The sequence below is a fragment of the Ranitomeya imitator genome, chromosome 4, assembly GCF_032444005.1.
Source record: "Ranitomeya imitator isolate aRanImi1 chromosome 4, aRanImi1.pri, whole genome shotgun sequence".
In the NCBI taxonomy this organism is placed as follows: domain Eukaryota; kingdom Metazoa; phylum Chordata; class Amphibia; order Anura; family Dendrobatidae; genus Ranitomeya; species Ranitomeya imitator.
Window position 1 is genome coordinate 1,099,194 of NC_091285.1, and position 26,755 is coordinate 1,125,948.

The 26,755-nt window shown below is 53.9% G+C and overlaps 1 protein-coding gene across 1 annotated transcript in view; it reads left to right on the top strand.

Annotated features, from left to right (window-relative positions):
• The window catches only part of STRAP (serine/threonine kinase receptor associated protein), a 56,144-nt gene that overhangs the window by 19,184 nt on the left and 10,205 nt on the right, over nt 1–26,755 (top strand). The window contains exon 6 of the mRNA XM_069762747.1: nt 9,342–9,479. Coding sequence (XP_069618848.1) covers nt 9,342–9,479 — 138 coding nt within the window. The remainder of the gene's footprint in view (nt 1–9,341; nt 9,480–26,755) is intronic.

Below are 26,755 nucleotides of genomic sequence, written 5' to 3' on the forward strand. Positions count from 1 at the left end.
AAAAAGAAAAAATCCATCAGAGAGATAGCAGACATGCTTGGAGTAGCAAAATCAACAGTTGGGTACATTCTGAGAAAAAAGGAATTGACTGGTGAGCTTGGGAACTCAAAAAGGCCTGGGCGTCCACGGATGACAACAGTGGTGGATGATCGCCGCATACTTAATTTGGTGAAGAAGAACCCGTTCACAACATCAACTGAAGTCCAGAACACTCTCAGTGAAGTAGGTGTATCTGTCTCTAAGTCAACAGTAAAGAGAAGACTCCATGACAGTAAATACAAAGGGTTCACATCTAGATGCAAACCATTCATCAATACCAAAAATAGACAGAAAAACACCTCAAGAAGCCAGCTCAGTTCTGGAAAAGTATTCTATGGACAGATGAGACAAAGATCAACCTGGACCAGAATGATGGGGAGAAGAAAGGGAACGGCACATGATCCAAGGCACACCACATCCTCTGTAAAACATGGTGGAGGCAACGTGATGGCATGGGCATGCATGGCTTTCAATGGCACTGGGTCACTTGTGTTTATTGATGACATAAGAGCAGACAAGAGTAGCCGGATGAATTCTGAAGTGGACCGGGATATACTTTCAGCCCAGATTCAGCCAAATGCTGCAAAGTTGATTGGACGGCGCTTCATAGTACAGATGGACAATGACCCCAAGCATACAGCCAAAGCTACCCAGGAGTTCATGAGTGCCAAAAAGTGGAACATTCTGCAATGGCCAAGTCAATCTCCAGATCTAAACCCAATTGAGCATGCATTTCACTTGCTCAAATCCAGACTTAAGACGGAAAGACCCACAAACAAGCAAGACCTGAAGGCTGCGGCTGTAAAGGCCTGGCAAAGCATTAAGAAGGAGGAAACCCAGCGTTTGGTGATGTCCATGGGTTCCAGACTTAAGGCAGTGATTGCCTCCAAAGGATTTGCAACAAAATATTGAAAATAAAAATATTTTGTTTGGGTTATGTTTATTTGTCCAATTACTTTTGACCTCCTAAAATGTGGAGTGTTTGTAAAGAAATGTGTACAATTCCTACATTTTCTATCAGATATTTTTGTTCAACCCTTCAAATTAAACGTTACAATCTGCACTTGAATTCTGTTGTAGAGGTTTCATTTCAAATCCAATGTGGTGGCATGCAGAGCCCAACTCGCGAAAATTGTGTCACTGTCCAAATATTTCTGGCCCTAATTGTAGTTAATGTAGTCTCATACCGATATAGCTATGCAGAGGGCCACCAGGATAACACGTGGGGAAGCCATCCACGTCACCCCGACGCGCGTTTCGGCGGAGCCTTCGTCAGGGGGCATGGCTGGAGATAGGTTCCGGTTCCTTATTTAAACGGGCACTACTATCAGTGATAGGCCGGAAGTGTAACCCCATCACCGTGGCAACAAGAAGCTACCCGCGGGCAGTCGCTATTAAAAAAATATATATATTTGCGGCATACATAGCCTATAAGAGGATATGCGGCCCATCTAAGGTGCAACATAGGGACGTAAAGTGCAGAGGGAATTAAAAGAATATAAGCGCGTACCGCTGCCTAAATGACGCGTGCGCAGCCGAAAGCAGGGCCCTGTCGGACGGCGTCCGCGTCACAGGGAGGCGCGGCCAGGGCACAACACGTGACCCAGCACACGTGACCCAAAAGACGCCGGGAGACACGGCACGGCACAAGCGTGCATGCGTACAGGACAGCGTACGATAATACGGTAACTCATAAGGCCCAATACAGGAAGGCAAATACGAATATAGCATGGGTATTTAGGACGACAAATAAATATATTACATATACATATTAATGAATGTAAGATCATAACAATAGAAGTTAGAACACAAGTAATATAATTATTATAAGATACAATATATCATGCAAATACTTAGTGTCCAATAATCTAAAATAGAATGATGTAGGACTCCTTCCATGAATACATCCAGATGATCTCAATAGGACGAACAATACGGTTGCCACAAATCTTGGACCGAGGAGCATGATAAGATGAGACATACGGGACACAACAGGGAAAATAGCATCCTAAAATAAGAATAAAAAATTAAAACCAATTCAAAGTTAGATGGACATAGTCAAGTGGAACAAAGACAGACCGTCACCAGCTTAAAGAAAGGGAGCAAAACTAATCTGTTCATTCAAGCCGTTGGGATGAAGTGTATTAAGGGACCAAATCCAGCGAGATTCCAAGATTTATGTGGCAACCGTATTGTTCGTCCTATTGAGATCATCTGGATGTATTCATGGAAGGAGTCCTACATCATTCTATTTTAGATTATTGGACACTAAGTATATGCATGATATATTGTATCTTATAATAATTATATTACTTGTGTTCTAACTTCTATTGTTATGATCTTACATTCATTAATATGTATATGTAATATATTTATTTGTCGTCCTAAATACCCATGCTATATTCGTATTTGCCTTCCTGTATTGGGCCTTATGAGTTACCGTATTATCGTACGCTGTCCTGTACGCATGCGCGCCGTGCCGTGTCTCCCGGCGTCTTTTGGGTCACGTGTTGTGCCCTGGCCGCGCCTCCCTGTGACGCGGACGCCGTCCGTCAGGGCCCTGCTTTCGGCTGCGCACGCGTCATTTAGGCAGCGGTACGCGCTTATATTCTTTTAATTCCCTCTGCACTTTACGTCCCTATGTTGCACCTTAGATGGGCCGCATATCCTCTTATAGGATATGTATGCCGCAAATATATATTTTTTTTAATAGCGACTGCCCGCGGGTAGCTTCTTGTTGCCACGGTGATGGGGTTACACTTCCGGCCTATCACTGATAGGTTCCGGTTCCTTATTTAAACGGGCACTACTATCTCCAGCCATGCCCCCTGACGAAGGCTCCGCCGAAACGCGCGTCGGGGTGACGTGGACGGCTTCCACACGTGTTATCCTGGTGGCCCTCTGCATAGCTATATCGGTATGAGACTACATTAACTATTTGTGTTTTCTATCATTGATCCGCTATGTGCTATCTTACCATGTAGTACCCTAGTTCCTTATGTGTTCAGGGTGATTTTGTTGGGCTATCGCTGTAACACCACGTATGTACGTTCATTTAGAACTATGCTACAAACAACCGTTAATACGTGGGGTTATTATTAAAGTATTAGCTTTTCTCATTATATATTAGGATTTCTGAGCCGCCATCGGTCTTCGTCCCATGTTTTCTTCTTTGTTAGATTGTACATTTGTTCTGTGGGTGTACCCACTGTTATTTCCTGCTAAATTGTATGCTTAATAAAGTTTTTTTCTACTTTTTACTATTCTTGGCCTCTCTTTGATCGCTTTTTCTTGGTTCTCTGGTTTTTGTCTTTGTTGTTGCGATTGGCCTGTGATATGTCCTGTCTTTTTTGCAGCCACTATTATGCATAGTCATTTGTTGACCTCAGATTAGATAATTACTCTTTTGATGAAATGCTGCTTTTATGCTCATTAAGATTTTTCCTTAACGACTCCCAAATGCACAGAACAAGTATGCTGCCACCAGCTCCGATTAAAAGGGTCCGAAGCCAACCCAAACCAGTAGCGCAATTCACTTCAGAAGACTTAGGGTACATTTTAGAGCAGGTGAACGAAAATAGTACTTTATAAATTTTACTCTATAAAAGATCAGGCAGTGTTTATAAAAGGCATATAAAGATGTTACAATATGAGACAAAGTATGTACAAAGCAATTATAAAATAAACATGGATTAAAGGAAGATAAGCTCACATTTGCTTAGATCATTTCAGGCAAACCATGCTGGTAGGCGGAGCCCCAAATGTCCCAATGCATCAGGGAGGCTGTCTGTATTGCATTCCCAGGCAAGAATGAAAGCTGGGTCGAATGCAGCAACTTATAACTGCAGACTTGTGATATCACTAAAGGGGTTTGGGTTGCCATCGCCCTCCCCTCTCCTCAGATGTACAGTTTTTTTTTTACCAACAATACTTGTAATTCTCATATCTTATCTTGAGAACATGTCAGAATCACAGCACACCCATCATTCATCCTATTTTAAAAGTGGCTTTCTAGTGATACCAAATTCGTCCTACTTGTTCCACATGGTTTCGGAGAAATCTGCACTTTGTACTAGTTGTATTTAGCTGCTCGCGCTTAGTGTTTGATAGATCTACCGATGGAAGTTAGCAATATGTATTCTTTATTTTTGTAGCCCAAATCAGTGGCCCAATATCTTATTATAATAGAACAAAGAACCTCATGTCTTTTGAGAGAGACTAGACCAGTCTCAGCTAGTACTGGAGGGAGATTTGTGCTACAGGCGCAATAAAAATTCTTGTAGTCGGGGCCATGAGGGATTTGGGATCCACACACACACATCTCAGCAAGCAGAAACACAGAGAGAAAGGGGGTCAGAGCCCACAGTATGTGTACTAACAGGGAAAACTAAAAATCATACTATACATTATCATCACATCCCCGAATCGGCATCCATCAAAGAATCCGCGCCCACAACCTGTAATATCAAAAAAGGCATCCGGCCTCTGTAGTGAATCAACAATTACGTCATGTGGTAGAGATTTCCATAGTGTCACTGCTTTCACAGTAGAACAGGGATGGGGAACCTCAGGCCCCAGGGCCATTTACGGCCCTCGATGACCTTTTCTCAGGCACCGCATTCTTGGTCAAGGAGCTGTATTTTGATTACCACCAGCTCATTAATTTCTTCTAGCTCTGTTTGCACACACGCAGTGTTCACTACTGAACACTGAAGGGCATGCAATGAAAGATTACGTGCTGAAACCAGTGCCAGAGTCAGGATGTACTTTGTGGGTGGAGTTTTTACGGCCCCCGAAGGATGGTATAAATATGGCCCTTGGCAGAAAAGATTCCCCATCCCTGCAGTAGAGGATCAATAGTGTCACTGCTCTAACAGTAGAGGATCCATAGACTGCTTTAGAAATTGGACGAAGATCTGAATGCAGTGCACGTACTGACTAGCCATTGATTCTATTTCCTCGCCGTCTTGTATTATTTCCTCCTCCTCCCCTCTCTTGGGTCATCTCCTCCTTCTCCTCCTCCCCCCTCTTGGGTCGTCTCCTCCTCTTCCCCCACCTCCTCCTCCCCGCTCTTGGGTCGTCTCCTCCTCTTCCCCCACCTCCTCCTCTCCCCTCTTGGGTCGTCTCCTCCTTCTCCTCCCCCCCTCTTGGGTCTTCTCCCCTCCCCTCTTGGTCGTCTTCTCCCTCTTCCCCCCTCCCCTTCCCCCCCTCTTGGGTCATCGTCTGCTCCTCCGCCTCCTCCCTCTTGGGTCGTCTTCTGCTCCTCCGCCTCCTCCCTCTCGGGTCGTCGTCTGCTCCGCCGCCTCCTCCCTCTCGGGTCGTCGTCTGCTCCACCGCCTCCTCCCTGTCGTGTCGTCGTCTGCTCCGCCGCCTCCTCCCTCTTGGGTCGTCGTCTGCTCCTCCTCCCTCTCGGGTCGTCGTCTGCTCCGCCGCCTCCTCCCTCTTGGGTCGTCGTCTGCTCCTCCGCCTCCTCCCTCTCGGGTCGTCGTCTGCTCCGCCGCCTCCTCCCTCTTGGGTCGTCGTCTGCTCCTCCTCCCTCTCGGGTCGTCGTCTGCTCCGCCGCCTCCTCCCTCTTGGGTCGTCGTCTGCTCCTCCGCCTCCTCCCTCTCGGGTCGTCGTCTGCTCCGCCGCCTCCTCCCTGTCGTGTCGTCGTCTGCTCCACCGCCTCCTCCCTGTCGTGTCGTCGTCTGCTCCGCCGCCTCCTCCCTCTTGGGTCGTCGTCTGCTCCTCCTCCCTCTCGGGTCGTCGTCTGCTCCGCCGCCTCCTCCCTCTTGGGTCGTCGTCTGCTCCTCCGCCTCCTCCCTCTCGGGTCGTCGTCTGCTCCGCCGCCTCCTCCCTGTCGTGTCGTCGTCTGCTCCACCGCCTCCTCCCTGTCGTGTCGTCGTCTGCTCCGCCGCCTCCTCCCTCTTGGGTCGTCGTCTGCTCCTCCTCCCTCTCGGGTCGTCGTCTGCTCCGCCGCCTCCTCCCTCTCGGGTCGTCGTCTGCTCCACCGCCTCCTCCCTGTCGTGTCGTCGTCTGCTCCTCCGCCTCCTCCCTCTTGGGTCGTCGTCTGCTCCTCCGCCTCCTCCCTTTCGGGTTGTCGTCTGCTCCTCCATCCTCCTCACTTTCAGGTCGTCGTCTGCTCCGCAGCCTCCTCCCTCTCGGGTCGTCGTCTCCTCCGCCGCCTCCTCCCTCTCGGGTCGTCGTCTCCTCCGCCGCCTCCTCCCTCTCGGGTCGTCTGCTCCGCCTCCTCCCTCTCGGGTCGTCGTCTGCTCCTCCGCCTCCTCCCTCTCGGGTCGTCGTCTGCTTCGCCGCCTCCTCCCTCTCGGGTCGTCGTCTGCTCCTCCGCCTCCTCCCTCTCGGGTCGTCGTCTGCTCCTCCGCCTCCTCCCTCTTGGGTCGTCGTCTGCTCCTCCGCCTCCTCCCTCTCGGGTCGTCGTCTGCTCCACCGCCTCTTCCCTCTCGGGTCGTCGTCTGCTCCGCCGCCTCCTCCCTCTCGGGTCGTCGTCTGCTTCGCCGCCTCCTCCCTCTTGGGTTGTCCTCCTGTACTTGGCTTTCTCCCTACCAGCCGCCGGCTTCTGCTGGTTGGAATCTGCTGGATCGCTCCAATGTTTGCTGGCCCGCTGCTCCTCTATCTACAGCTGCTTTTCCCTCACTGCAATGTAACATAACATAGTAACATAGTAACATAGTTAGTAAGGCCGAAAAAAGACATTTGTCCATCCAGTTCAGCCTATATTCCATCATAATAAATACCCAGATCTACGTCCTTCTACAGAACCTAATAATTGTATGATACAATATTGTTCTGCTCCAGGAAGACATCCAGGCCTCTCTTGAACCCCTCGACTGAGTTCGCCATCACCACCTCCTCAGGCAAGCAATTCCAGATTCTCACTGCCCTAACAGTAAAGAATCCTCTTCTATGTTGGTGGAAAAACCTTCTCTCCTCCAGACGCAAAGAATGCCCCCTTGTGCCCGTCACCTTCCTTGGTATAAACAGATCCTCAGCGAGATATTTGTATTGTCCCCTTATATACTTATACATGGTTATTAGATCGCCCCTCAGTCGTCTTTTTTCTAGACTAAATAATCCTAATTTCGCTAATCTATCTGGGTATTGTAGTTCTCCCATCCCCTTTATTAATTTTGTTGCCCTCCTTTGTACTCTCTCTAGTTCCATTATATCCTTCCTGAGCACCGGTGCCCAAAACTGGACACAGTACTCCATGTGCGGTCTAACTAGGGATTTGTACAGAGGCAGTATAATGCTCTCATCATGTGTATCCAGACCTCTTTTAATGCACCCCATGATCCTGTTTGCCTTGGCAGCTGCTGCCTGGCACTGGCTGCTCCAGGTAAGTTTATCATTAACTAGGATCCCCAAGTCCTTCTCCCTGTCAGATTTACCCAGTGGTTTCCCGTTCAGTGTGTAATGGTGACATTGATTCCCTCTTCCCATGTGTATAACCTTACATTTATCATTGTTAAACCTCATCTGCCACCTTTCAGCCCAAGTTTCCAACTTATCCAGATCCATCTGTAGCAGAATACTATCTTCTCTTGTATTAACTGCTTTACATAGTTTTGTATCATCTGCAAATATCGATATTTTACTGTGTAAACCTTCTACCAGATCATTAATGAATATGTTGAAGAGAACAGGTCCCAATACTGACCCCTGCGGTACCCCACTGGTCACAGCGACCCAGTTAGAGACTATACCATTTATAACCACCCTCTGCTTTCTATCACTAAGCCAGTTACTAACCCATTTACACACATTTTCCCCCAGACCAAGCATTCTCATTTTGTGTACCAACCTCTCGTGCGGCACGGTATCAAACGCTTTGGAAAAATCGAGATCTACCACGTCCAATGACTCACCGTGGTCCAGTCTATAGCTTACCTCTTCATAAAAAATGATTAGATTGGTTTGACAGGAGCGATTTCTCATAAACCCATGCTGATATGGAGTTAAACAGTTATTCTCATTGAGATAATCCAGAATAACATCCCTCAGAAACCCTTCAAATATTTTACCAACAATAGAGGTGAGACTTACTGGCCTATAATTTCCAGGGTCACTTTTAGAGCCCTTTTTGAATATTGGCACCACATTTGCTATGCGCCAATCCTGCGGAACAGACCCTGTCGCTATAGAGTCCCTAAAAATAAGAAATAATGGTTTATCTATTACATTACTTAGTTCTCTTAGTACTCGTGGGTGTATGCCATCCGGACCCGGAGATTTATCTATTTTAATCTTATTTAGCCGGTTTCGCACCTCTATGTCTCAAAAGACTCCCCAGTGTTCCTGTACGTGGACGTCGCAGGCGACTTGCAGAGGTGACAGATCTCTAGGTATCACCGCCCTGCGCCATCGCCTGCACCTCTCCAATGTAGTCAGTCTCGCTTCCCTTTCCCGGGTTCTTCGACCGTCGTCTTCCTCTACTTGGATGGCATCTGCCTCCTTTCTGGATTCTCCTGGGATTGCTGTGACTTGTAGTGGATGAATCGGTACATAGTGAGACCCGTCAGATGGTGCGGAGCTCAGCTGAAGCCGCCAGGCTGTGGATCTAATGCTGGGTTTGGATTTATCTCTTTCCTGCTACCAGCTGCCATTGTACGGGACAGCCGGGCACAGACTCATCTCCTCAGGTGCCACTGTCTGCAGTGATGGCGGCATGTGAGGGGGAGCAGTTAAAGTCCTGGGGGGCTGTCAGCGGATTATTTTCATTGTGTCTTTTAGTTAAAAGAATGAAAATCTGTTTGTAGTGCAGCAGATTGACAGAGAAGTAATGATCTTCTCATGGATTGATGAAAAGTAGTAAACCTTAGCACAGTCACCTTCCCGCTCCCCTTCACAAGTCACAGCACCGCTGCAGCCAATCATCGGCTGAAGCTTGGCAGGGCAGACACCGCCTCTGGAGCTGGAAGGGGACGATACGGCCTTTTATATTTAATGGATCCTTGCGGACTACCCCTGAGGACGTGTCTGCTCACTATAGAATATCGCTGGAAAGCGGCGGCGCCTTATATTTTTGGGTCGTGCATTCTGGAGCCATGTTTGCCGCCTTTTGCCACCAGTGTCGTGTGTGTTATTAGGTACAGGCTTAGGAGCTGCCAGAAGAATCGAGACGTCACTTCATGTCACCGCTCCGCAGCTTTAAAAGCCTAAAGAGGTTAAGAGAAGCTTAAAAACATGGAAGGAGTTCCCGGCAAGTTGCCGTAGCGATGCTGCCTGTTTTTCTTTAGGTGGAATCTCCTGGAAGACGTCTTCTGCATTTACCCGAACACTTTGCTCTTTTGTCTTGTCTTTAGTCTGTGGGATAGAGCCAGCATGGCCGAAGTGAAAATCCTGAACTTTAACCTGTCCGTCAGCAGCATGGAATATGTACCGGATGGAGAGACTCTGCTCATCACATACGGGAGAACCATCGCTCTCTATCACACCTCCAGGTACAAATGTGCGACTGCTAATCGTGGTGCCCCACAGAAGAGGTGATGTCCTCCTCATGTATGTGGTGCCAGCTGTAGAGAGGAGATGACGACCGCTCCTCCTGGATGTGGTGCCAGCTGTAGAGAGGAGATGATGTCCTCCTCCTGGATGTGGTGCCAGCTGTAGAGAGAGGTGATGTCCTCCTCCTGGATGTGGTGCCAGCTGTAGAGAGGAGATGATGTCCTCCTCCTGGATGTGGTGCCAGCTGTAGAGAGGAGATGACGACCGCTCCTCCTGGATGTGGTGCCAGCTGTAGAGAGGATGTGGTGGCGGCTCCTCTACGTGATGCCAGCTGTAGGGGTGACGGGCGCTCCTCCTCTACGTGGTGTCTGCTGTAGAGAGGATGTGGTGGCGGCTCCTCTACGTGATACCAGCTGTAGGGGTGACGGGCGCTCCTCCTCTACGTGGTGTCTGCTGTAGAGAGGATGTGGTGGCGGCTCCTCTACGTGATGCCAGCTGTAGGGGTGACGGGCGCTCCTCCTCTACGTGGTGTCTGCTGTAGAGAGAGATGACGACCGCTCCTCCTGGATGTGGTGCCAGCTGTAGAGAGGATGTGGTGGCGGCTCCTCTACGTGATGCCAGCTGTAGGGGTGACGGGCGCTCCTCCTCTACGTGGTGTCTGCTGTAGAGAGGATGTGGTGGCGGCTCCTCTACGTGATGCCAGCTGTAGGGGTGACGGGCGCTCCTCCTCTACGTGGTGTCTGCTGTAGAGAGAGATGACGACCGCTCCTCCTGGATGTGGTGCCAACTGTAGAGAGGATGTGGTGGCGGCTCCTCTACGTGATACCAGCTGTAGGGGTGACGGGCGCTCCTCCTCTACGTGGTGTCTGCTGTAGAGAGGATGTGGTGGCGGCTCCTCTACGTGATGCCAGCTGTAGGGGTGACGGGCGCTCCTCCTCTACGTGGTGTCTGCTGTAGAGAGAGATGACGACCGCTCCTCCTGGATGTGGTGCCAGCTGTAGAGAGGATGTGGTGGCGGCTCCTCTACGTGATGCCAGCTGTAGGGGTGACGGGCGCTCCTCCTCTACGTGGTGTCTGCTGTAGAGAGGATGTGGTGGCGGCTCCTCTACGTGATGCCAGCTGTAGGGGTGACGGGCGCTCCTCCTCTACGTGGTGTCTGCTGTAGAGAGGATAAAATACAAGTGACTAGCACACTCCAAAAGGGTTGTGATGCAAAGTGGGGGTTTTATTTACATACAGTATTCACAAACGTTTCGGTCGTTACTGGACCTTCATCAGTGTGCTAATATACTAGTATGCTTAGAGAAGCCCCGAGTAGTAAGATTAGATTGCATCAATAAAAAGCCTGAAGATATATAGGTCGCGGGGGTAGGCACAAGCCGCAGAGATACAATGGTGTGTCACAAGTGACACTAACTGCTGGATGGAGCAGGATGCACGTGGAATATACCGCCAGTATGGGCTGCAGAATAGTGCTCATGAGGTAGAAACAAGCTACTGAGATATTGTCAGTCCGTGACACATTACCCTGTCTGCTGAATGAAGCAGGAGGCACGTGGTATGTACCCCCAGTATGGGCTGCAAAATAGTGCTCAAGGGGTGGGCACAAACTATGGAGATAGGATAGTGTGTCACAAACTGAAGGCGGATAGTGCGCACTATTCTTGCAGCCCAGACTGGCGGTGTATACTGTGTGGCCCCTGCTTCATTCAGCAGTTTGTGCCTACCCCTTGAGCACTATTTTGCAGCCCATACTGGGGGTACATACCACGTGCCTCCTGCTCCATCCAGCAGTTAGTGTCACTTGTGACACACCATTGTATCTCTGCGGCTTGTGCCTACCCCCGCGACCTATATGTCTTCAGGCTTCTTATTGATGCAATCTAACTTTGCTACTCGGAGCTTCTCTAAGCATACTAGTATATTAGCACACTGATGAAGGTCCAGTAACGACCGAAACATTTGTGAATACTGTATGTAAATAAAACCCCCACTTTGCATCACAACCCTTTTGGAGTGTGCTAGTCACTTGCATTTTACATAAAGGCTTGGGAACCTATGACCGTGCACCTCCTCCTTTTGGCTGTGCTGAACATTTTCTATATAACTGCTGTAGAGAGGATGTGATGGCGGCTCCTCTATGTAGTACCGAATGTAGAGGTGACGGGCGCTCCTCCTCTACGTGGTGTCTGCTGTAGAGGAGGTGACTGCGGCTCTTGTATGTGGTGCCATCTGTAGAGGTGACGGGCGCTCCTCCTCTACGTGGTGTCTGCTGTAGAGGAGGTGACTGCGGCTCTTGTATGTGGTGCCATCTGTAGAGGTGACGGGTGCTCCTCCTCTACGTGGTGTCTGCTGTAGAGAGGATGTGACTGCGGCTCTTGTATGTGGTGCCATCTGTAGAGGTGACGGGTGCTCCTCCTCTACGTGGTGTCTGCTGTAGAGGATGTGACTGCGGCTCTTGTATGTGGTGCCATCTGTAGAGGTGACGGGCGCTCCTCCTCTACGTGGTGTCTGCTGTAGAGAGGATGTGACGGTGGCTCCTCTACGTAGTGCCGAATGTAGAGGTGACGGGCGCTCCTCCTCTACGTGGTGTCTGCTGTAGAGGATGTGACTGCGGCTCTTGTATGTGGTGCCATCTGTAGAGGTGACGGGCGCTCCTCCTCTACGTGGTGTCTGCTGTAGAGAGGATGTGATGGCGGCTCCTCTACGTAGTGCCGAATGTAGAGGTGACGGGCGCTCCTCCTCTACGTGGTGTCTGCTGTAGAGAGGATGTGACTGCGGCTCTTGTATGTGGTGCCATCTGTAGAGGTGACGGGCGCTCCTCCTCTACGTGGTGTCTGCTGCAGAGGGGATGTGACTGCGGCTCTTGTATGTGGTGCCGAATGTAGAGGTGACGGGCGCTCCTCCTCTACGTGGTGTCTGCTGTAGAGAGGATGTGACTGCGGCTCTTGTATGTGGTGCCATCTGTAGGGGTGACGGGCGCTCCTCTTCTATGTGGTGTCTGCTGTAGAGAGGATGTGACGGCGGCTCCTCTACGTAGTGCCGAATGTAGAGGTGACGGGCGCTCCTCCTCTACGGGGTGTCTGCTGTAGAGGATGTGACTGTGGCTCTTGTATGTGGTGCCAGCTGTAGAGGTGACGGGCGCTCCTCCTCTACGTGGTGTCTGCTGTAGAGAGGATGTGACTGCGGCTCTTGTATGTGGTGCCATCTGTAGAGGTGACGGGCGCACCTCTTCTACGTGGTGTCTGCTGTAGAGAGGATGTGACTGCGGCTCTTGTATGTGGTGCCATCTGTAGAGGTGACGGGCGCTCATCTTCTACGTGGTGTCTGCTGTAGAGGATGTGACTGTGGCTCTTGTATGTGGTGCCAGCTGTAGGGGTGACGGGCGCTCCTCCTTTACGTGGTGTCTGCTGTAGAGAGGATGTGACGGCGCTCCTCTACGTAGTGCCATCTGTAGGGGTGACGGGCGCTCCTCCTCTACGTGGTGTCTACTGTAGAGAGGATGTGACTGCGGCTCTTGTATGTGGTGCCATCTGTAGAGGTGACGGGCGCTCCTCCTCTACGTGGTGTCTGCTGTAGAGGATGTGACTGTGGCTCTTGTATGTGGTGCCAGCTGTAGGGGTGACGGGCGCTCCTCCTTTACGTGGTGTCTGCTGTAGAGAGGATGTGACGGCGCTCCTCTACGTAGTGCCATCTGTAGGGGTGACGGGCGCTCCTCCTCTACGTGGTGTCTACTGTAGAGAGGATGTGACTGCGGCTCTTGTATGTGGTGCCAGCTGTAGGGGTGACGGGCGCTCCTCCTTTACGTGGTGTCTGCTGTAGAGAGGATGTGACTGCGGCTCTTGTATGTGGTGCCAGCTGTAGAGGTGACGGGCGCTCCTCCTCTACGTGGTGTCTGCTGTAGAGAGGATGTGACTGCGGCTCTTGTATGTGGTGCCATCTGTAGAGGCGACGGGCGCTCCTCTTCTATGTGGTGTCTGCTGTAGAGGATGTGACTGCGGCTCTTGTATGTGGTGCCATCTGTAGAGGTGACTGGCGCTCCTCCTCTACGTGGTGTCTGCTGTAGAGGATGTGACTGCGGCTCTTGTATGTGGTGCCATCTGTAGAGGTGACGGGCGCTCCTCCTCTACGTGGTGTCTGCTGTAGAGAGGATGTGACTGCGGCTCTTGTATGTGGTGCCGAATGTAGAGGTGACGGGCGCTCCTCTTCTACGTGGTGTCTGCTGTAGAGAGGATGTGACTGCGGCTCTTGTATGTGGTGCCATCTGTAGAGGTGACGGGCGCACCTCTTCTACGTGGTGTCTGCTGTAGAGAGGATGTGACTGCGGCTCTTGTATGTGGTGCCATCTGTAGAGGTGACGGGCGCTCATCTTCTACGTGGTGTCTGCTGTAGAGGATGTGACTGTGGCTCTTGTATGTGGTGCCAGCTGTAGGGGTGACGGGCGCTCCTCCTTTACGTGGTGTCTGCTGTAGAGAGGATGTGACGGCGCTCCTCTACGTAGTGCCATCTGTAGGGGTGACGGGCGCTCCTCCTCTACGTGGTGTCTACTGTAGAGAGGATGTGACTGCGGCTCTTGTATGTGGTGCCATCTGTAGAGGTGACGGGCGCTCCTCCTCTACGTGGTGTCTGCTGTAGAGGATGTGACTGTGGCTCTTGTATGTGGTGCCAGCTGTAGGGGTGACGGGCGCTCCTCCTTTACGTGGTGTCTGCTGTAGAGAGGATGTGACGGCGCTCCTCTACGTAGTGCCATCTGTAGGGGTGACGGGCGCTCCTCCTCTACGTGGTGTCTACTGTAGAGAGGATGTGACTGCGGCTCTTGTATGTGGTGCCAGCTGTAGGGGTGACGGGCGCTCCTCCTTTACGTGGTGTCTGCTGTAGAGAGGATGTGACTGCGGCTCTTGTATGTGGTGCCAGCTGTAGAGGTGACGGGCGCTCCTCCTCTACGTGGTGTCTGCTGTAGAGAGGATGTGACTGCGGCTCTTGTATGTGGTGCCATCTGTAGAGGCGACGGGCGCTCCTCTTCTATGTGGTGTCTGCTGTAGAGGATGTGACTGCGGCTCTTGTATGTGGTGCCATCTGTAGAGGTGACTGGCGCTCCTCCTCTACGTGGTGTCTGCTGTAGAGGATGTGACTGCGGCTCTTGTATGTGGTGCCATCTGTAGAGGTGACGGGCGCTCCTCCTCTACGTGGTGTCTGCTGTAGAGAGGATGTGACTGCGGCTCTTGTATGTGGTGCCGAATGTAGAGGTGACGGGCGCTCCTCCTCTACGTGGTGTCTGCTGTAGAGAGGATGTGACTGCGGCTCTTGTATGTGGTGCCATCTGTAGAGGTGACGGGCGCTCCTCCTCTACGTGGTGTCTGCTGTAGAAGATGTGACTGCGGCTCTTGTATGTGGTGCCATCTGTAGAGGTGACGGGCGCTCCTCCTCTACATGGTGTCTGCTGTAGAGGATGTGACTGCGGCTCTTGTATGTGGTGCCATCTGTAGAGGTGACGGACGCTCCTCCTCTACGTGGTGTCTGCTGTAGAGGATGTGACTGCGGCTCTTGTATGTGGTGCCATCTGTAGGGGTGACGGGCGCTCCTCTTCTATGTGGTGTCTGCTGTAGAGAGGATGTGACGGCGGCTCCTCTACGTAGTGCCGAATGTAGAGGTGACGGGCGCTCCTCCTCTACGTGGTGTCTGCTGTAGAGGATGTGACTGTGGCTCTTGTATGTGGTGCCAGCTGTAGAGGTGACGGGCGCTCCTCCTCTACGTGGTGTCTACTGTAGAGACGATGTGACTGCGGCTCTTGTATGTGGTGCCATCTGTAGAGGTGACGGGCGCTCCTCCTCTACGTGGTGTCTGCTGTAGAGGATGTGACTGCGGCTCTTGTATGTGGTGCCAGCTGTAGAGGTGACGGGCGCTCCTCCTCTACGTGGTGTCTGCTGTAGAGAGGATGTGACTGCGGCTCTTGTATGTGGTGCCAGCTGTAGAGGTGACGGGCGCTCCTCCTCTACGTGGTGTCTGCTGTAGAGAGGATGTGACTGCGGCTCTTGTATGTGGTGCCATCTGTAGAGGTGACGGGCGCTCCTCCTATACGTGGTGTCTGCTGTAGAGGATGTGACGGCGGCTCCTCTATGTGATGCCAGCTGTAGGGGTGACGGGCGCTCCTCCACTACGTGGTGTCTGCTGTAGAGACGATGTGACGGCGGCTCCTCTATGTAGTGCCGAATGTAGAGGTGACGGGCGCTCCTCCTCTACGTGGTGTCTACTGTAGAGAGGATGTGACTGCGGCTCTTGTATGTGGTGCCATCTGTAGAGGTGACGGGCGCTCCTCCTCTACATGGTGTCTGCTGTAGAGGATGTGACTGCGGCTCTTGTATGTGGTGCCATCTGTAGAGGTGACAGGCGCTCCTCCTCTACGTGGTGTCTGCTGTAGAGGATGTGACTGCGGCTCTTGTATGTGGTGCCATCTGTAGAGGTGACGGGCGCTCCTCCTCTACGTGGTGTCTGCTGTAGAGGATGTGACTGTGGCTCTTGTATGTGGTGCCGAATGTAGAGGTGACGGGCGCTCCTCCTCTACGTGGTGTCTGCTGGAGAGGATGTGACGGTGGCTCCTCTTCGTAGTGCCGAATGTAGAGGTGACAGGCGCTCCTCCTCTACGTGGTGTCTGCTGTAGAGGATGTGACTGTGGCTCTTGTATGTGTTGCCAGCTGTAGAGGTGACGGGCGCTCCTCCTCTACGTGGTGTCTGCTGTAGAGGATGTGACTGTGGCTCTTGTATGTGGTGCCATCTGTAGAGGTGACGGGCGCTCCTCTTCTACGTGGTGTCTGCTGTAGAGGATGTGACTGTGGCTCTTGTATGTGGTGCCGAATGTAGAGGTGACGGGCGCTCCTCCTCTACGTGGTGTCTACTGTAGAGAGGATGTGACGGCGGCTCCTCTACGTAGTGCCGAATGTAGAGGTGACGGTCACTCCTCTTCTACGTGGTGTCTGCTGTAGAGGTGACGGCGGCTCTTGTATGTGGTGCCATCTGTAGAGGTGACGGGCGCTCCTCCTCTACGTGGTGTCTGCTGTAGAGGATGTGACTGCGGCTCTTGTATGTGGTGCCATCTGTAGAGGTGACAGGCGCTCCTCCTCTACGTGGTGTCTGCTGTAGAGGATGTGACTGCGGCTCTTGTATGTGGTGCCATCTGTAGAGGTGACGGGCGCTCCTCCTCTACGTGGTGTCTGCTGTAGAGGATGTGACTGCGGCTCTTGTATGTGGTGCCATCTGTAGAGGTGACGGGCGCTCCTCCTCTACGTGGTGTCTGCTGTAGAGGATGTGACTGTGGCTCTTGTATGTGGTGCCGAATGTAGAGGTGACGGGCGCTCCTCCTCTACGTGGTGTCTGCTGTAGAGGATGTGACTGCGGCTCTTGTATGTGGTGCCATCTGTAGAGGTGACGGGCGCTCCTCCTCTACGTGGTGTCTGCTGTAGAGGAGGTGACTGCGGCTCTTGTATATGGTGCCATCTGTAGAGGTGACGGGCGCTCCTCCTCTACGTGGTGTCTGCTGTAGAGGAGGTGACTGCGGCTCTTGTATGTGGTGCCATCTGTAGAGGTGACGGGCGCTCCTCCTCTACGTGGTGTCTGCTGTAGAGACGATGTGACTGCGGCTCTTGTATGTGGTGCCATCTGTAGAGGTGACGGGCGCTCCTCCTCTACGTGGTGTCTGCTGTAGAGGATGTGACTGCGGCTCTTGTATGTGGTGCCATCTGTAGAGGTGACGGGCGCTCCTCCTCTACGTGGTGTCTGCTGTAGAGGATGTGACTGCGGCTCTTGTATGTGGTGCCATCTGTAGGGGTGACGGGCGCTCCTCCTCTACGTGGTGTCTGCTGTAGAGGAGGTGACTGCGGCTCTTGTATGTGGTGCCATCTGTAGAGGTGACGGGCGCTCCTCCTCTACGTGGTGTCTGCTGTAGAGGAGGTGACTGCGGCTCTTGTATGTGGTGCCATCTGTAGAGGTGACGGGCGCTCCTCCTCTACGTGGTGTCTGCTGTAGAGACGATGTGACTGCGGCTCTTGTATGTGGTGCCATCTGTAGAGGTGACGGGCGCTCCTCCTCTACGTGGTGTCTGCTGTAGAGGATGTGACTGCGGCTCTTGTATGTGGTGCCATCTGTAGAGGTGACGGGCGCTCCTCCTCTACGTGGTGTCTGCTGTAGAGGATGTGACTGCGGCTCTTGTATGTGGTGCCATCTGTAGAGGTGACGGGCGCTCCTCCTCTACGTGGTGTCTGCTGTAGAGGATGTGACTGCGGCTCTTGTATGGGGTGCCATCTGTAGAGGTGACGGGCGCTCCTCCTCTACGTGGTGTCTGCTGTAGAGGATGTGACTGCGGCTCTTATATGTGGTGCCATCTGTAGGGGTGACGGGCGCTCCTCTTCTATGTGGTGTCTGCTGTAGAGAGGATGTGACGGCGGCTCCTCTACGTAGTGCCGAATGTAGAGGTGACGGGCGCTCCTCCTCTACGTGGTGTCTGCTGTAGAGGATGTGACTGTGGCTCTTGTATGTGGTGCCAGCTGTAGAGGTGACGGGCGCTCCTCCTCTACGTGGTGTCTGCTGTAGAGAGGATGTGACTGCGGCTCTTGTATGTGGTGCCATCTGTAGAGGTGACGGGCGCTCCTCTTCTACGTGGTGTCTGCTGTAGAGGAGGTGACTGCGGCTCTTGTATGTGGTGCCATCTGTAGAGGTGACGGGCGCTCCTCCTCTACGTGGTGTCTGCTGTAGAGGAGGTGACTGCGGCTCTTGTATGTGGTGCCATCTGTAGAGGTGACGGGCGCTCCTCCTCTACGTGGTGTCTGCTGTAGAGACGATGTGACTGCGGCTCTTGTATGTGGTGCCATCTGTAGAGGTGACGGGCGCTCCTCCTCTACGTGGTGTCTGCTGTAGAGGATGTGACTGCGGCTCTTGTATGTGGTGCCATCTGTAGAGGTGACGGGCGCTCCTCCTCTACGTGGTGTCTGCTGTAGAGGATGTGACTGCGGCTCTTGTATGTGGTGCCATCTGTAGGGGTGACGGGCGCTCCTCCTCTACGTGGTGTCTGCTGTAGAGGAGGTGACTGCGGCTCTTGTATGTGGTGCCATCTGTAGAGGTGACGGGCGCTCCTCCTCTACGTGGTGTCTGCTGTAGAGGAGGTGACTGCGGCTCTTGTATGTGGTGCCATCTGTAGAGGTGACGGGCGCTCCTCCTCTACGTGGTGTCTGCTGTAGAGGATGTGACTGCGGCTCTTGTATGTGGTGCCAGCTGTAGAGGTGACGGGCGCTCCTCCTCTACGTGGTGTCTGCTGTAGAGAGGATGTGACTGCGGCTCTTGTATGTGGTGCCAGCTGTAGAGGTGACGGGCGCTCCTCCTCTACGTGGTGTCTGCTGTAGAGAGGATGTGACTGCGGCTCTTGTATGTGGTGCCATCTGTAGAGGTGACGGGCGCTCCTCCTATACGTGGTGTCTGCTGTAGAGGATGTGACGGCGGCTCCTCTATGTGATGCCAGCTGTAGGGGTGACGGGCGCTCCTCCACTACGTGGTGTCTGCTGTAGAGACGATGTGACGGCGGCTCCTCTATGTAGTGCCGAATGTAGAGGTGACGGGCGCTCCTCCTCTACGTGGTGTCTACTGTAGAGAGGATGTGACTGCGGCTCTTGTATGTGGTGCCATCTGTAGAGGTGACGGGCGCTCCTCCTCTACATGGTGTCTGCTGTAGAGGATGTGACTGCGGCTCTTGTATGTGGTGCCATCTGTAGAGGTGACAGGCGCTCCTCCTCTACGTGGTGTCTGCTGTAGAGGATGTGACTGCGGCTCTTGTATGTGGTGCCATCTGTAGAGGTGACGGGCGCTCCTCCTCTACGTGGTGTCTGCTGTAGAGGATGTGTCTGTGGCTCTTGTATGTGGTGCCGAATGTAGAGGTGACGGGCGCTCCTCCTCTACGTGGTGTCTGCTGGAGAGGATGTGACGGTGGCTCCTCTTCGTAGTGCCGAATGTAGAGGTGACAGGCGCTCCTCCTCTACGTGGTGTCTGCTGTAGAGGATGTGACTGTGGCTCTTGTATGTGTTGCCAGCTGTAGAGGTGACGGGCGCTCCTCCTCTACGTGGTGTCTGCTGTAGAGGATGTGACTGTGGCTCTTGTATGTGGTGCCATCTGTAGAGGTGACGGGCGCTCCTCTTCTACGTGGTGTCTGCTGTAGAGGATGTGACTGTGGCTCTTGTATGTGGTGCCGAATGTAGAGGTGACGGGCGCTCCTCCTCTACGTGGTGTCTACTGTAGAGAGGATGTGACGGCGGCTCCTCTACGTAGTGCCGAATGTAGAGGTGACGGTCACTCCTCTTCTACGTGGTGTCTGCTGTAGAGGTGACGGCGGCTCTTGTATGTGGTGCCATCTGTAGAGGTGACGGGCGCTCCTCCTCTACGTGGTGTCTGCTGTAGAGGATGTGACTGCGGCTCTTGTATGTGGTGCCATCTGTAGAGGTGACGGGCGCTCCTCCTCTACGTGGTGTCTGCTGTAGAGGATGTGACTGCGGCTCTTGTATGTGGTGCCATCTGTAGAGGTGACGGGCGCTCCTCCTCTACGTGGTGTCTGCTGTAGAGGATGTGACTGCGGCTCTTGTATGTGGTGCCATCTGTAGAGGTGACGGGCGCTCCTCCTCTACGTGGTGTCTGCTGTAGAGGATGTGACTGTGGCTCTTGTATGTGGTGCCGAATGTAGAGGTGACGGGCGCTCCTCCTCTACGTGGTGTCTGCTGTAGAGGATGTGACTGCGGCTCTTGTATGTGGTGCCATCTGTAGAGGTGACGGGCGCTCCTCCTCTACGTGGTGTCTGCTGTAGAGGAGGTGACTGCGGCTCTTGTATGTGGTGCCATCTGTAGAGGTGACGGGCGCTCCTCCTCTACGTGGTGTCTGCTGTAGAGGAGGTGACTGCGGCTCTTGTATGTGGTGCCATCTGTAGAGGTGATGGGCGCTCCTCCTCTACGTGGTGTCTGCTGTAGAGACGATGTGACTGCGGCTCTTGTATGTGGTGCCATCTGTAGAGGTGACGGGCGCTCCTCCTCTACGTGGTGTCTGCTGTAGAGGATGTGACTGCGGCTCTTGTATGTGGTGCCATCTGTAGAGGTGACGGGCGCTCCTCCTCTACGTGGTGTCTGCTGTAGAGGATGTGACTGCGGCTCTTGTATGTGGTGCCATCTGTAGGGGTGACGGGCGCTCCTCCTCTACGTGGTGTCTGCTGTAGAGGAGGTGACTGCGGCTCTTGTATGTGGTGCCATCTGTAGAGGTGACGGGCGCTCCTCCTCTACGTGGTGTCTGCTGTAGAGGAGGTGACTGCGGCTCTTGTATGTGGTGCCATCTGTAGAGGTGACGGGCGCTCCTCCTCTACGTGGTGTCTGCTGTAGAGACGATGTGACTGCGGCTCTTGTATGTGGTGCCATCTGTAGAGGTGACGGGCGCTCCTCCTCTACGTGGTGTCTGCTGTAGAGGATGTGACTGCGGCTCTTGTATGTGGTGCCATCTGTAGAGGTGACGGGCGCTCCTCCTCTACGTGGTGTCTGCTGTAGAGGATGTGACTGCGGCTCTTGTATGTGGTGCCATCTGTAGAGGTGACGGGCGCTCCTCCTCTACGTGGTGTCTGCTGTAGAGGATGTGACTGCGGCTCTTGTATGGGGTGCCATCTGTAGAGGTGACGGGCGCTCCTCCTCTACGTGGTGTCTGCTGTAGAGGATGTGACTGCGGCTCTTATATGTGGTGCCATCTGTAGGGGTGACGGGCGCTCCTCTTCTATGTGGTGTCTGCTGTAGAGAGGATGTGACGGCGGCTCCTCTACGTAGTGCCGAATGTAGAGGTGACGGGCGCTCCTCCTCTACGTGGTGTCTGCTGTAGAGGATGTGACTGTGGCTCTTGTATGTGGTGCCAGCTGTAGAGGTGACGGGCGCTCCTCCTCTACGTGGTGTCTGCTGTAGAGAGGATGTGACTGCGGCTCTTGTATGTGGTGCCATCTGTAGAGGTGACGGGCGCTCCTCTTCTACGTGGTGTCTGCTGTAGAGAGGATGTGACTGCGGCTCTTGTATGTGGTGCCATCTGTAGAGGTGACGGGCGCTCCTCCTCTACGTGGTGTCTGCTGTAGAGGATGTGACTGCGGCTCTTGTATGTGGTGCCAGCTGTAGAGGTGACGGGCGCTCCTCCTCTACGTGGTGTCTGCTGTAGAGAGGATGTGACTGCGGCTCTTGTATGTGGTGCCAGCTGTAGAGGTGACGGGCGCTCCTCCTCTACGTGGTGTCTGCTGTAGAGAGGATGTGACTGCGGCTCTTGTATGTGGTGCCATCTGTAGAGGTGACGGGCGCTCCTCCTCTACGTGGTGTCTGCTGTAGAGGATGTGACGGCGGCTCCTCTATGTGATGCCAGCTGTAGGGGTGACGGGCGCTCCTCCTCTACGTGGTGTCTGCTGTAGAGACGATGTGACGGCGGCTCCTCTATGTAGTGCCGAATGTAGAGGTGACGGGCGCTCCTCCTCTACGTGGTGTCTACTGTAGAGAGGATGTGACTGCGGCTCTTGTATGTGGTGCCATCTGTAGAGGTGACGGGCGCTCCTCCTCTACATGGTGTCTGCTGTAGAGGATGTGACTGCGGCTCTTGTATGTGGTGCCATCTGTAGAGGTGACAGGCGCTCCTCCTCTACGTGGTGTCTGCTGTAGAGGATGTGACTGCGGCTCTTGTATGTGGTGCCATCTGTAGAGGTGACGGGCGCTCCTCCTCTACGTGGTGTCTGCTGTAGAGGATGTGACTGTGGCTCTTGTATGTGGTGCCGAATGTAGAGGTGACGGGCGCTCCTCCTCTACGTGGTGTCTGCTGGAGAGGATGTGACGGTGGCTCCTCTTCGTAGTGCCGAATGTAGAGGTGACAGGCGCTCCTCCTCTACGTGGTGTCTGCTGTAGAGGATGTGACTGTGGCTCTTGTATGTGTTGCCAGCTGTAGAGGTGACGGGCGCTCCTCCTCTACGTGGTGTCTGCTGTAGAGGATGTGACTGTGGCTCTTGTATGTGGTGCCATCTGTAGAGGTGACGGGCGCTCCTCCTCTACGTGGTGTCTGCTGTAGAGGATGTGACTGTGGCTCTTGTATGTGGTGCCGAATGTAGAGGTGACGGGCGCTCCTCCTCTACGTGGTGTCTACTGTAGAGAGGATGTGACGGCGGCTCCTCTACGTAGTGCCGAATGTAGAGGTGACGGTCACTCCTCTTCTACGTGGTGTCTGCTGTAGAGGTGACGGCGGCTCTTGTATGTGGTGCCATCTGTAGAGGTGACGGGCGCTCCTCCTCTACGTGGTGTCTGCTGTAGAGGATGTGACGGCGGCTCTTGTATGTGGTGCCATCTGTAGAGGTGACGGGCGCTCCTCCTCTACGTGGTGTCTGCTGTAGAGGATGTGACTGCGGCTCTTGTATGTGGTGCCATCTGTAGAGGTGACGGGCGTTCCTCTTCTACGTGGTGTCTGCTGTAGAGGAGGTGACTGCGGCTCTTGTATGTGGTGCCATCTGTAGAGGTGACGGGCGCTCCTCCTCTACGTGGTGTCTGCTGTAGAGGATGTGACTGTGGCTCTTGTATGTGGTGCCGAATGTAGAGGTGACGGGCGCTCCTCCTCTACGTGGTGTCTGCTGGAGAGGATGTGACGGTGGCTCCTCTACGTAGTGCCGAATGTAGAGGTGACAGGTGCTCCTCCTCTACGTGGTGTCTGCTGTAGAGAATGTGACTGTGGCTCTTGTATGTGTTGCCAGCTGTAGAGGTGACGGGCGCTCCTCCTCTATGTGGTGTCTGCTGTAGAGAGGATGTGACTGCGGCTCTTGTATGTGGTGCCATCTGTAGAGGTGACGGGCGCTCCTCCTCTACGTGGTTTCTGCTGTAGAGAGGATGTGACTGTGGCTCTTGTATGTGTTGCCAGCTGTAGAGGTGACGGGCGCTCCTCCTCTACGTGGTGTCTGCTGTAGAGAGGATGTGACTGCGGCTCTTGTATGTGGTGCCATCTGTAGAGGTGACGGACGCTCCTCCTCTACGTGGTGTCTGCTGTAGAGGATGTGACTGTGGCTCTTGTATGTGGTGCCATCTGTAGAGGTGAAGGGCGCTCCTCCTCTACGTGGTGTCTGCTGTAGAGGATGTGACTGCGGCTCTTGTATGTGGTGCCATCTGTAGAGGTGACGGGCGCTCCTCCTCTACGTGGTGTCTGCTGTAGAGGAGGTGACTGCGGCTCTTGTATGTGGTGCCATCTGTAGAGGTGACGGGCGCTCCTCCTCTACGTGGTGTCTGCTGTAGAGACGATGTGACTGCGGCTCTTGTATGTGGTGCCATCTGTAGAGGTGACGGGCGCTCCTCCTCTACGTGGTGTCTGCTGTAGAGGATGTGACTGTGGCTCTTGTATGTGGTGCCGAATGTAGAGGTGACGGGCGCTCCTCCTCTACGTGGTGTCTGCTGTAGAGGATGTGACTGCGGCTCTTGTATGTGGTGCCATCTGTAGAGGTGACGGGCGCTCCTCCTCTACGTGGTGTCTGCTGTAGAGGAGGTGACTGCGGCTCTTGTATGTGGTGCCATCTGTAGAGGTGACGGGCGCTCCTCCTCTACGTGGTGTCTGCTGTAGAGGATGTGACTGCGGCTCTTGTATGTGGTGCCATCTGTAGAGGTGACGGGCGCTCCTCCTCTACGTGGTGTCTGCTGTAGAGGAGGTGACTGCGGCTCTTGTATGTGGTGCCATCTGTAGAGGTGACGGGCGCTCCTCCTCTACGTGGTGTCTGCTGTAGAGAGGATGTGACTGCGGCTCTTGTATGTGGTGCCATCTGTAGAGGTGACGGGCGCTCCTCCTCTACGTGGTGTCTGCTGTAGAGGAGGTGACTGCGGCTCTTGTATGTGGTGCCAGCTGTAGAGGTGACGGGCGCTCCTCCTCTACGTGGTGTCTGCTGTAGAGAGGATGTGACTGCGGCTCTTGTATGTGGTGCCATCTGTAGAGGTGACGGGCGCTCCTCTTCTACGTGGTGTCTGCTGTAGAGAGGATGTGACTGCGGCTCTTGTATGTGGTGCCATCTGTAGAGGTGACGGGCGCTCCTCCTCTACGTGGTGTCTGCTGTAGAGGATGTGACTGCGGCTCTTGTATGTGGTGCCAGCTGTAGAGGTGACGGGCGCTCCTCCTCTACGTGGTGTCTGCTGTAGAGAGGATGTGACTGCGGCTCTTGTATGTGGTGCCATGTGTAGAGGTGACGGGCGCTCCTCCTCTACGTGGTGTCTGCTGTAGAGGATGTGACGGCGGCTCCTCTATGTGATGCCAGCTGTAGGGGTGACGGGCGCTCCTCCTCTACGTGGTGTCTGCTGTAGAGAGGATGTGACTGCGGCTCTTGTATGTGGTGCCATGTGTAGAGGTGACGGGCGCTCCTCCTCTACGTGGTGTCTGCTGTAGAGGATGTGACGGCGGCTCCTCTATGTGATGCCAGCTGTAGGGGTGACGGGCGCTCCTCCTCTACGTGGTGTCTGCTGTAGAGACGATGTGACGGCGGCTCCTCTATGTAGTGCCGAATGTAGAGGTGACGGGCGCTCCTCCTCTACGTGGTGTCTACTGTAGAGAGGATGTGACTGCGGCTCTTGTATGTGGTGCCATCTGTAGAGGTGACGGGCGCTCCTCCTCTACATGGTGTCTGCTGTAGAGGATGTGACTGCGGCTCTTGTATGTGGTGCCATCTGTAGAGGTGACAGGCGCTCCTCCTCTACGTGGTGTCTGCTGTAGAGGATGTGACTGCGGCTCTTGTATGTGGTGCCATCTGTAGAGGTGACGGGCGCTCCTCCTCTACGTGGTGTCTGCTGTAGAGGATGTGACTGTGGCTCTTGTATGTGGTGCCGAATGTAGAGGTGACGGGCGCTCCTCCTCTACGTGGTGTCTGCTGGAGAGGATGTGACGGTGGCTCCTCTTCGTAGTGCCGAATGTAGAGGTGACAGGCGCTCCTCCTCTACGTGGTGTCTGCTGTAGAGGATGTGACTGTGGCTCTTGTATGTGTTGCCAGCTGTAGAGGTGACGGGCGCTCCTCCTCTACGTGGTGTCTGCTGTAGAGGATGTGACTGTGGCTCTTGTATGTGGTGCCATCTGTAGAGGTGACGGGCGCTCCTCCTCTACGTGGTGTCTGCTGTAGAGGATGTGACTGTGGCTCTTGTATGTGGTGCCGAATGTAGAGGTGACGGGCGCTCCTCCTCTACGTGGTGTCTACTGTAGAGAGGATGTGACGGCGGCTCCTCTACGTAGTGCCGAATGTAGAGGTGACGGTCACTCCTCTTCTACGTGGTGTCTGCTGTAGAGGTGACGGCGGCTCTTGTATGTGGTGCCATCTGTAGAGGTGACGGGCGCTCCTCCTCTACGTGGTGTCTGCTGTAGAGGATGTGACGGCGGCTCTTGTATGTGGTGCCATCTGTAGAGGTGACGGGCGCTCCTCCTCTACGTGGTGTCTGCTGTAGAGGATGTGACTGCGGCTCTTGTATGTGGTGCCATCTGTAGAGGTGACGGGCGTTCCTCTTCTACGTGGTGTCTGCTGTAGAGGTGACGGCGGCTCTTGTATGTGGTGCCATCTGTAGAGGTGACGGGCGCTCCTCCTCTACGTGGTGTCTGCTGTAGAGGATGTGACTGCGGCTCTTGTATGTGGTGCCATCTGTAGAGGTGACGGGCGCTCCTCCTCTACGTGGTGTCTGCTGTAGAGGAGGTGACTGCGGCTCTTGTATGTGGTGCCATCTGTAGAGGTGACGGGCGCTCCTCCTCTACGTGGTGTCTACTGTAGAGACGATGTGACTGCGGCTCTTGTATGTGGTGCCATCTGTAGAGGTGACGGGCGCTCCTCCTCTACGTGGTGTCTGCTGTAGAGGATGTGACTGCGGCTCTTGTATGTGGTGCCATCTGTAGAGGTGACGGGCGCTCCTCCTCTACGTGGTGTCTGCTGTAGAGGAGGTGACTGCGGCTCTTGTATGTGGTGCCATCTGTAGAGGTGACGGGCGCTCCTCCTCTACGTGGTGTCTGCTGTAGAGGATGTGACTGTGGCTCTTGTATGTGGTGCCGAATGTAGAGGTGACGGGCGCTCCTCCTCTACATGGTGTCTGCTGGAGAGGATGTGACGGTGGCTCCTCTACGTAGTGCCGAATGTAGAGGTGACAGGTGCTCCTCCTCTACGTGGTGTCTGCTGTAGAGGATGTGACTGTGGCTCTTGTATGTGTTGCCAGCTGTAGAGGTGACGGGCGCTCCTCCTCTACGTGGTGTCTGCTGTAGAGGA